Source organism: Trypanosoma equiperdum (genome assembly GCF_001457755.1).
Source record: "Trypanosoma equiperdum strain OVI genome assembly, contig: ctg_41, whole genome shotgun sequence".
Taxonomy (NCBI): domain Eukaryota; phylum Euglenozoa; class Kinetoplastea; order Trypanosomatida; family Trypanosomatidae; genus Trypanosoma; species Trypanosoma equiperdum.
The window spans coordinates 3,227-13,772 of record NW_027124332.1 but is presented as its reverse complement, the minus strand read 5'-3'; the positions used below and the strand labels follow the sequence as shown (position 1 = coordinate 13,772).

Sequence of the window (10,546 nt, the reverse complement as noted above, 5' to 3'; positions counted from 1 at the left end):
CCAAGTGCATGACTCCCTTTGAGGGCTTCCTCGTACGTAAAGTTCAGAGAGTTAGTGTACTGTGAAACGAGTTCGTCGTGGCACTCCTTGCTGATGGTCAGCGGGTCAAACTGCATCAGCACCTGCAGTATCCCAGCACGGTGCAGAAAAGGCTGCATCTCACTCCATGTGCGCCTCCTCTCACCAAGCAGTACCATTACTAATCCCATGACACGCACGACAATATCCGGGGGTGTTCGGTACGACACAAGCTCTCTCCAATGCCGAGCATCGACCTGGCGCACCACGTGGCAGGCGTGCCTAAGCTGCATCTCAGCCTCTCGCTTCTTCGTGGCAACATCCAGATTTTTCATAGAAAGCTCACGATATAATTTTGCGCGCTCTTGCGAAAGCCGAACCGCTTCGTCTCTGTGCTGAATCAGCTGGGACTGTAGAGGAGGAATCCGTAGCAGAAGTTCGCGTCCCTCCTCCGTCGTTACGGCAGCCAGGGCTTTTGTCAGCGGGCAGGCACCTCCCTCCTGATCACTTGGTACCAGAGGTTCTATGTACAAAGAGCGGCAAACAACATCGCTGCACACAATTCCTAGGCTGCAACGCCACATGCCAGAAGATCGCTCAATGTATTCATACGCCACAATGTCGTCAGGGGCGACCTGAGGAAAGGAGTCCTGCCGCCACTGGAACTCCTCCAACCCCGATAAAAATTCACCATCGTCGCCCACGGCAAATAGTGGTGCTATAGTAAGGATTGAAGGTTGGTCACTGCCTGCCATTGTGCCTTCTTCTGGTATATTTACCTCCATTACGTAGCCTCCCCCTCTCTGTACTTCTAGCTGTTTAGGTTGTTTTCCCCTTTCACACACTCGATCACACAACCCACACCCTTGACTATCCTCGCCGGTCGGTTGTACGACTTTCAGAATCCTTCTTCCCCAGCTTCACCACAAATGATAGACTTCACCAACTGTGTCTGACGGCCGTGTTCACCCACACGCTTAACTCTTCACAGGTAAAAAAACACTACCAACACCTTCGATACTGTTTTTACTACCCACTCTTTCCTTTACCCTCCCCTCGTTCACTTTACAAAGTCGCTCAACTTCGCGCACAAGCAAATAAAATACAAATGTATGTATATATTTATATTTATGTATGCGTATATATGTATATCCTCTGCTCTCTTTCGTTAACCCACTCTTCCCTCACTCACTTTCCCGATACGTGCTGTACTTTTTGTTTTGTTTAGTGGAGCGGCACAGGTCACCTCCTCAGAAATAAAAAATAAAATAATGACACTAATAATAACGACCGTCTGTGATGTTCAGACGATTTTCTTTCACTTGATTTAGCTATGTAAGTGTTCGATAACAACTAAAACCTTTCTTTGTCCACTCGCTTTTTTCTTGTCAACGGTACAACGGAATATGAGAAAATAAAAAAAAATAACACGGTACACACTTTCGCTCCTTACTTTCTTTTGTTGATGTTGGTGTTGGCACTGGTTACTTCCACCTGTCTTGTTTCGTTTAGCTGTTCTGGGATCGAGTCCTTTTAAAATGGAAGAGAGAATAACACTCCTTTGCCTTTAAGTTGTTGTTTTTTTTTTTTCGTCGATCCTTATCTTTCCTTTTCTCGCTTCCACAGCTTCCCTTTGTCACTAATAACGACTGACAACGCAGTGAAGTCACAGGCTACCTTTATCGGCTCCCTCAGCGGGTGAGAAATCAAGAGATGTGAGAGAGAATGGGGATGTTGGTGCATTGCTTCACGGCATACAAAAAATAAAAATCGTAGGGGAGATAAGCAAAGGGGAAAACAGGCGCGTCATGAGCGAAATGAGCCTGTGATTTAAAATTTAAAAAAACGGCCAACGAAGACAGCACCCTCCGCACTGCTACATGTGTCCATTTCAAACAGAAACAGGCTAACAAAGGATAAAACGATGAGACACCGGCAGGGTTAATCCTGCACACGCCCTTGTGCCGCTCCATACCACCAACTCCGCTATCTGCCACCTTCATTGTAGTACACGTTACGCACCCACCAACAGCAGTGTCAGAAGAGGAAGAAAAGATAGGAGAAGAAATGTAATGGTAAATTCTCTCAGCACAAATTCATTACACTAGCCCTTCCACGTTGCTTTCCGCCCAGTAGTGCGGTCATAGAGGCGGGTAATAGCTTCCATTACGAGACGCATGCGGTACTTAATACGCAACGCCTCCTTACTAAGCCGCGCCGCCCTCTCACGCAACAATCTCTCGCGCCTCTGCAAAAAGACGAGTGCCTCATCACGGAACATAGGTAGCACAACCCCGCAACCAAGGTTCACCCACATCCGGCTGGCATCTGTCACCGTGCACTGCACGAAAAAGTGATTACCCAAGTCAACCATTATGTGATTACGTTGTTGTACACTGACATCTCCAGAGGTGCTTCCTGCACCCCTCACTACAGTTGCATTACCTACAGATTGTTTGCCTTCCCCCGCCGCCACTGCTGCCGACACTGTCAGGGCTGTAGACGACCCCTCGTCACGCCTAATAAATGAGTGTGTAGAGGAAAGAGACTGCATCTCATCGAAAAGACTGCGCAACTGACAACAATTGGAGGCCATGTTGTACACTTCGTCCCTCTGTGCCAGGACCCGCGCTAACGATTGTCGTAATACGGCATCCAAAAAGTGCTCCAGCCGTAGCATACTCCCCATAGCCGCATCCGCTGGCGCATGAGAGGGGTCACTTTCCCCCCTTGACACACCAGACATTACAACTAGCGGCAATTATGCGGCAACAAACAAAACACAGCTCACCCTCCGTGTCACCAGCACGCTGTCCCCGCAGGCTTTCTTCAAACGGGAAAAATAGCGGAATGTCAAAAGGGGCAGACACTGCAGCAGTGCGTTACAACTAGGCGCTGGCTGTTGCTAACTCGGAACTCAGTAACCAAGGGAACCCTACGCAGTGCTAAGCAATCAGTAAAGCGCAATTACTAGAAAAACTGAGCAAATAACCGCAAAAGACGTAAGGTAAGATAAAAATGGGGAAACCTAGTATTTCTGTCTGTGCATTTACCAGTTTCGTTATCGAACTGACCGGGCACGTAGAGCCTGGCTTGGAGATGGGGTAATAAAAGGAAAACATCTCACTCATAATATAGAGATTGTTTCACTGTTCTCACCCCCAATCCTCCATGCCCGTCCGCAAGATGAAGGAATCCAGAAAGAAAAAAAAAAACATATACAAAAGGGGTGTTGGAAACCAGAGTGACAACCCTCATTGCTCCGGAAAACACCGATGCACAATTAATCGGCAACCAAATGGCGATATCACCGTTCACACACACGCATACACACAAACATAACCCGCTCCCATCACGTTGGACACCAGCACCACCGCTTACGTGCGATAGACAGCTAATGCACAGAAGCTCCTCCGAGGGCGCCAACCCAACTTGACGCAGCCCACGAGCTCCCAACCAACACCGTCAGTGATAATTCACACGTGTCGCTCGAACGCCACCATCAAATTTCGGTGCTGATGCAGAACAAAAGAATGGGATCCTTACCGCAACAGATTGAACGCTAGCAAAAAGTCCTCCGCGCGCGGACCCCGCCTCTTTGTCTTACCGCTCGTCTCATAACTAAAAGCAACTACAAGTCGTTCATGCTATGCGGGTCCGCACCAGCATCAAGCACAATCTCGCCCACCTTTTCATCAAGGTGGAAGCGCGCCCACACCCTCCGATCATGGCCGTGCTCGTCAAAATACTTCAATAACAGTGACAGCAAGCTGTCCTCCACAGCTCGACGCAGTGCGTGACCATTTTCACGTCCCTCCCATACCTCGCGATACCTTTCTACAAGGAATGATACAGCAACATCATCAATGCTACTCGCAACGACGCCTCCGCCGTATGCATTTGGGCCCGCGAATCCATAGCGATACGCGGTGCACGGAAGAGTTATCACAGTAGTCCGCACCATTTCCTCTGCTGAGCGCTTCGAAAACGCCGCAAACGCCAGTGTCCGCACGAATGCAGGCACAAAGGAGCCATACAGAGAATTGAACTCCATCCGCACCATCTTCTCAACCTCCACCACGCTTTTCCCAAATGTGCGACCTTGCTTCCCAAAGTCTGTTGTGACTATCACAGTGAGTTCTTTAAGTGATGGTAAGTCGGCGGCCTGCCCCTCGAAGCGGTCCGCACGACCAAACAGCGGCGCGAGCAGCGCAACAAGCGAAGGGTGCATGGCGTTAAGGTCGTCCAGCAGCACGATACCGTGAGGGTACTTGCGCTGGTGCTCAGTGATTTTCCTTACCAAGAGGTTCAAACCATCCCTTCCCTCCAGGCCACCAAAGCCAGTACCGGATATGACGAGCATATTGTCACCAGAGTCACACTGCCGCCCACGCGAGTTCGCACAGCGCAGCGATGTGGCCAATGACAGTAACCGAGCAGTATGGGTCTTACCGACGCCGTTATCGCCAGCAAAGTGGAGAACGAGAGGCTCATGTGGGTACGAAAGCTTCTTGCGCATTAGGGAAGCAATAGCTTCGGTTAGATGCCCCTGGCCCACTAGGCGGGTGCGCAGAAGCTCTTCCACGTTGCTTATCGCAAGACGGCGCGCCTTGTCATCAGTTGCGAAGGGCAACTCCCGTGACACCAATCTGGAAGGAAGCTTGGACATCCAACAATAAAGTTGGCTGCTGCTCAACCACTTGTACCTCGAGCAGACGGGAGCCGGGGGACAGGTCGGCTCACTGGTGTCCGCTACAACCTCATCCACCGTACTTCGTACGTCAGCCCCTGCTACGGAGGGTTCTACCGCGGTTAGAAGCACGCATAGGAACAGAATCACAAAGAGGGAAACGGAAGAGTGTCTATCATCCCCCTCAACACCAACGACAGAAGAAGAGCCAAACGGGTATCCCGAATGGGGCATCGAATAGTGGATAACACTGCACACCTTGAAGCTGATTTATGTGTGACTATGCGGGGAGGAGGGGTGAATTCTTCTCCACGCTCGCTTGACAGACACCCTCCTGATTTCAGTTGCTGATATCCCACGCCCAGCAGTAGTGGACTAATATCCACCCCTCTCCCTGCACCCTTAAGCAGCTCCACGGGCGCTTGGGGAACCGACCAATATTCTCTCTGTGAGTTAAATATATGTATCTAAATTCTATTTGAACACACACGCAGCTTGTGTTCCACCTATTCCAGACACAGACGCGTGGCGCAAGTCGATAGGGCAAGCGGAGAAAATGTTACGAACGTCATCAAAAGAAGCAACAGTGCACCACGTCCTGCGCCAACCAGACCCGCATGACACACAAAAAAACAACACCAGGACGAAGTAACGCACAATCACGCCGTGTATTTGCGCGAAAAAAAATACGTAAGACCACGCCCGCCCGCCTTCCTGCACAGTATGGCCTTTTCTTTCCATCCGATCACTTTTATTTAGGTGGCCCTCGAGGTGGCCCAAAATCATCACCACCCGGGTGTGGATTTTGCTCCATGTTAGCCACCACCCTCGACGTGATGCCACCCACGTCGTTCCACACACCGCTCTCCGCCGCTCGAGTACCAAACTTCGCGCGCCCACCTTTCCTCCGTGCAAGAAGACCTCGCCGGAACCACACAGCTTTCCATGTGATAGCGTCCATTACACGCTGCTGCTGCCGTGGTGGGACACCGCCGTGCACACCAGTGGTCTGTGGATGGAAAAGAGGCCTCCAAGTGGCGTTATGTCGTAGATATGTTCGTTCCAAGTGCGCAGGAATCGTCTTCTGGGTTATAAGCGATACGTAGGACCGTGCAATAGCGTTCAGCTTGTGCGTGCGCCACTCAGCGTAGCGTGGCTCCATCATGTGTCGCTTCCAGTTACTAATGCCCTCTAATGGGAGCTGCTTTTGAAGAAAAGCGCGCACGGCAGACACAATGACTCCTTGTCGTTTGGTGTAAAGACTGTATACCTGGCCCAGACGACCTTGCCGTGCGGTGCGGCCCGCACGGCTGAGGTAAGTGAGTGCGTTCGTGGGCATGTCGAAGTTTACAACGAAGTCCACATGCAGATCAAGGCCTCGCGCAGCAACATCGGTGGAGCACAAGATGTTGGTGCGTCCGGAAGCAAAGTCGGCGAACATGCGTCGCCGCACAGCTGCCGGCAGGGCGGCGTGTAGCAATGAGCATGTGTAACCGCAGCCGCGCAGCCGGTGATACACTGCAGTTGCACAATCAATACCACGTGTAAAAATAATACAGCGTTTGCCGTCGGCAAATACGGTGCGCGGCACGTGACACGTGAACGGGGCCGCAACAGTTGTGAGGTGCTCCCAGTGCACTGGGCGTACCCCTTCCAGGGCGTGGCGGACCCTCTCCTTCATTTCATCTGCATTATCACCTTTCGCACCGAAGCCGGATCGGTTTTCCTCTACTTTGTAGTTGCTGACATCACCAGAAGTGGAAGAAAGGGTGGCAATTGGTGTCTCACCTTCGTGATCATGCCTCTCCATCCGAGGCCGCCTCCGCAAATGAAGACCCCGTAGCTCCACGAGCTCCTCGAATGACCCCGACAAATAGTGCAGCTTCGAGTAAGCCTGCTCTTCCTCAATATCTGTAAGTATTTCCCGAGGTCGGTTGCCGTGTTTTTTGAGTAGGTGCTGCAACGTGTCCATCTTCTCTTGTTCACGTTCCACCGGCAGAAAACGGTGGCGCAGGGTGCCCGGTGGTCTGTGCATGCGTTGGCGACGTATGCACGTGACTGCATCAGGGTACTTCTTCCCAACAACAAACTCCAGCTTCCTAGTTATGAAAGCGGTCGCGAATACCGTTTGGGTCTGTACCGGCCACAAGTGTTTAAACATTACACGCTTCTGCACCTTCATCAGAAGATGCACGGCATCATGATCGTGCTGCGAGGATAGCATGCCGTCTGCCTCGTCCACCGCAACATAACGCAGATCATCCAGAAAGACACGTCTCGCCCGGATGAGACGGAGAACTATCTTTGGGTCCATAATCATAACATCCACAAGCTGTTGCTTGAGCAACCGACTTAAACGGTGATTGGCACGCTTGCGGGAGGTGAAGGAAATCGCGTGAAGTCCTGTGGCTTCCCCCAGCACGGAGCACACGTGGTGTAGCTGCGCAATAAGTTCGCGGGTTGGTGCTAATAGAATCATGCGAGGTCGGCGCTCACGCAGTGGTATCTTGTACACATCCCTGTCCTTTATCATGTTCTGATAAAGAGGGAGGAGATACGCCAGAGTTTTCCCCTCGCCGTGCGGGGCGGCAACAACAGTATCTTTGCGCTGCATTATCACCTCGACAGCAGACTGCTGAATGGGCGAAGGTGTTGTAATGCGCAGTTGCCGGAGGGCGCTGCGCAGTTCAGGGTAGAGTGACATGTCCTCAAAGCTCGTGACAGTTTTTGTCTTGATATTCTTGCTCAACAGTGGCGAATTATGCGTGCTGGAGGGTGAAAGGCTCTGCAGCACAACATCACTGACGAGGTGATTTGAGCGCTCACCAACGGAACGACTGAACGTCCCTCCGTACGCCTTCAGCTGCTGAGGAACGATAATACCGCGGGATGTAGTAAGGAGCACACCACTGCAGTTCAACAACGTTGTCAGTGCGACGGAGCGCACAAAACTGCGCCGCGCCCGCGTCCAGTGAGCGGTAGGGTGCAGTAAAACTATGTTGCGTCGTCCCATTTCCTCGAGCTAACTAGTCACCGCAACGGTACCTGATCTTCCTGTTCGCCCCTCTCCGTTGCACCCCCGAGCACCGGCAACAGAAAAATAAACAGCAGAACGATAAAAAAAAAAAAGAAAACAATGATCATCATTATTAGTCATCAAGGCAAACCGGCGCAGATGTTACACTGATTCACAAAGTGAGGGCTCGCTGAGGGGGTCGTGTTGGTTTTCGGCGCCGCTGGCAACGGTTATTTACCTTATAATACTTAGGTGAGGGAGTGGTAAGCGAAAGCATGACACAAATGTGCATAAATTTTCCTCTGTCTTTTTTGTTTTGTCCAATCAAATAAGCTGTTATTTATCCTTTCTCCATCGGGATACAAACTTCGCGTCCATCCGAAAAGTTTGTAGCGACATCACTACATAAGACCCCACCCGCCCTCTTTAATCGATAGCAGTCGGAAAATTTTTTATCGGTAACGAAGGGCTAAACGACTGAAGGGCGGGTAAACGATTTCCACCCACGGGGTCAAGAAGCGTGAACCGCGTCACACAGCCACGAGTGCCTTTGTGGCCATCTGCAACGCTCCTTCATAGGTTTTGTTTCCACCGATAAACCCAGACACATGGACAAAAACGCATCCCTCCACACCACTAGCCTCGCTCAGATCGGCATCCCGAATTCCTTTCCAAGGCAACGGCTTGCGACTTTCAAAACTCACAGCGTCCTTCGGTACCGCCTGCACGCGCCAGCCACTTTTATCAGAAAATAGAACGTAGAGCACGTGACCAACCTTCCCGTGCTCGGCTTCGATCTCCAAGAGGTGGTCCTTCCACGGGCAGAAGCGCTCCTTCAGGACTATAATGCGGCCACTCGGGTGCACGCTCTCAGCGGCGTGGAAAGCGTCCTCAACAAGGCCACGGGCAGGCATCCATGAGAACGTAAAGAAATGAACAGCGGCCACAAACTCGGAGAGAGCCAACTCCACCGCTTGCAAGAAAGCGGTGTTCTCGCTCTCGGGATTGCCGTCACCACCTTCATTCCACCAAGGCATTAGCCGCCCAATTCGATCTGATAGAGTCGTCGTGACAGCGTAATTACGAACGCACGAAGCAGACTGGGCATCAGCAGAGCATCCACTTGCGGTAACTGTCTCTGTCGCGGGTCCGAAGGAGTTAACACCGTTATCTATTCCGTCGATGTGTTCCACAAAGTTTTTATATACAATGTCAAAAACAGTGTCGAGTTCAGCCTCACTCAAGTTTTTCCTACTCTCAGACCAGCTTCCCATCTTCAGGAGTTCTGCACGGTACGAAGAAGAAAGCGCCGCCTCAACATAGCGCTGGATTATCTCGCGTCCGAAGTGCTTATAGACAAGGCCAGCAGAGGACAAACGCGTTCGGTACATGGATTTCGGGGTTTTCATCGTGTCATGGAAGGTCGGCTGATGGTGGTCAAAGCGTAGCGCATCCGCGTCATACACACCTCCGACATCCACCACAATACTGCACCGGTCCAAAGTCTTAGCATCACGCGTACGTAAAACATTTGCCGCACGGAACTGTCCACTACAACGTAGCATCCCACAAGCTAGGGCTTCATCACAGTGGAAAGAACCGTTATGCGTGCCGATCACAGGAAAGGAGCTCGTGTCTACATCCGCCAAAGACGGAAGTACACGAAGCCCGGAGAGTTGCCTCACAACAAACTCAGCCATATGCCCCCGAGACATCCTTTCCTCCGCGTCCCTACTTTTGGTTATCGTATTCCCCTTCTCTCGGAAACCTTCGCGAAAGAACTTAAACTCCCTGTGTGGGATATGCAGCTGCTATCGGTGGGACGGCGCTACGTCATGGACAATATAACAACAGTCGAAGGGAGAGAAATGAAAAGAACAAGAAGTAACCATACAATGCAACTGGTCAACTTCGACAAAAAAGAAAGGCTTAGGTTGGGCTAAAGGTATGCCCAGTAAACTGAGTTGCACGCTCCCAACTTACGACAACCAAGTAGATTGACCACGCCAAGCACAACCTGTCACTCGCCAGACCAAACGCGAGGGCTTGAACACATTTCCATGTGTACGGCAACCGACACGCACGCGAATTCCGATCCCCTTTTAAAAGAAAGCTGCCACCACATCCTTGAAGAGTGTCTCGAGTGCCTCCTCCACTCCGGCACCCGTGCAGGCACTCGTCTCGAAGTACTTGTAATCATGCTCCTTCGCCCACTGCCGCCCAGTCTCACTACTCACAGCCCGTTTCTTTCTACCGCCTCCTTCCGACACCTCGTCTATTTTATTTGCGCATACCACAACCTTGCAGGGTACGGACGCATCCACCCGGGCGACGTACGTGTCATTTCCCTTTGTGTTCACGTGAGCTTCCATCTCCTTCACCCACTGGTTGAGTGCGAAAAAACTTTCGGCGTCGGTTACGTCGTAAACCAACAGCACGCCCTCTGTTGCCCTATAGAATTCGTTGCGAATCTCCAGGTACTCCTCGCATCCTGACATGTCCCAGAAGTTCACGCGAGTAGAAATTTTTCCCGATGGTGCTAAATGCGCTGGCACCCTTACATCAACGCGCTTTACACCATAGTCGATTCCAATGGTAGGTATGTACTTTGACACAAACCGACCCTCACAGTACTGCTTGATGAGGCAGCTTTTCCCGACACCAACAGATCCAAGAGAAACAATCTTAATCCGGGGGCCAGACTTATCACCTCCGGTAGTTGGCGAGCCATCGGAAGTGGTATGAGATGGCATAACGCACGTGAATTGGTAAGCAAAACTAAGTCACACTGCAATGGAAAAAATGTGTCGTTCTCCCGCGGT

The 10,546-nt window shown here is 51.3% G+C and overlaps 5 protein-coding genes across 5 annotated transcripts; all 5 read right to left on the bottom strand.

The window, feature by feature from the left end:
• Positions 1-2,122: 2,122 nt before the first annotated feature.
• TEOVI_000178400 (prefoldin subunit, putative) lies at positions 2,123-2,764 on the bottom strand (the record flags this gene model as incomplete). The annotated part of the gene is made up of 1 exon (XM_067224965.1): positions 2,123-2,764. The coding sequence occupies one exon, from the start codon at positions 2,762-2,764 to the stop codon at positions 2,123-2,125; it is 642 nt and encodes a 213-aa protein (XP_067081066.1).
• Positions 2,765-3,649: 885 nt separating this feature from the next.
• Positions 3,650-4,942, bottom strand: TEOVI_000178300 (uncharacterized protein; the record flags this gene model as incomplete). Its single annotated transcript, XM_067224964.1, has 1 exon — positions 3,650-4,942. The coding sequence occupies one exon, from the start codon at positions 4,940-4,942 to the stop codon at positions 3,650-3,652; it is 1,293 nt and encodes a 430-aa protein (XP_067081065.1).
• Positions 4,943-5,459: 517 nt separating this feature from the next.
• Positions 5,460-7,721, bottom strand: TEOVI_000178200 (DEAD-box helicase, putative; the record flags this gene model as incomplete). Its single annotated transcript, XM_067224963.1, has 1 exon — positions 5,460-7,721. The coding sequence occupies one exon, from the start codon at positions 7,719-7,721 to the stop codon at positions 5,460-5,462; it is 2,262 nt and encodes a 753-aa protein (XP_067081064.1).
• A 533-nt stretch (positions 7,722-8,254) lies between these two features.
• TEOVI_000178100 (Uncharacterized protein family (UPF0160), putative) lies at positions 8,255-9,439 on the bottom strand (the record flags this gene model as incomplete). The annotated part of the gene is made up of 1 exon (XM_067224962.1): positions 8,255-9,439. The coding sequence occupies one exon, from the start codon at positions 9,437-9,439 to the stop codon at positions 8,255-8,257; it is 1,185 nt and encodes a 394-aa protein (XP_067081063.1).
• Positions 9,440-9,826: 387 nt separating this feature from the next.
• TEOVI_000178000 (ras-like small GTPase, putative) lies at positions 9,827-10,477 on the bottom strand (the record flags this gene model as incomplete). The annotated part of the gene is made up of 1 exon (XM_067224961.1): positions 9,827-10,477. One exon carries the CDS (start codon positions 10,475-10,477, stop codon positions 9,827-9,829), a length of 651 nt encoding a protein of 216 aa, XP_067081062.1.
• Between the last annotated feature and the right edge of the window lie 69 nt (positions 10,478-10,546).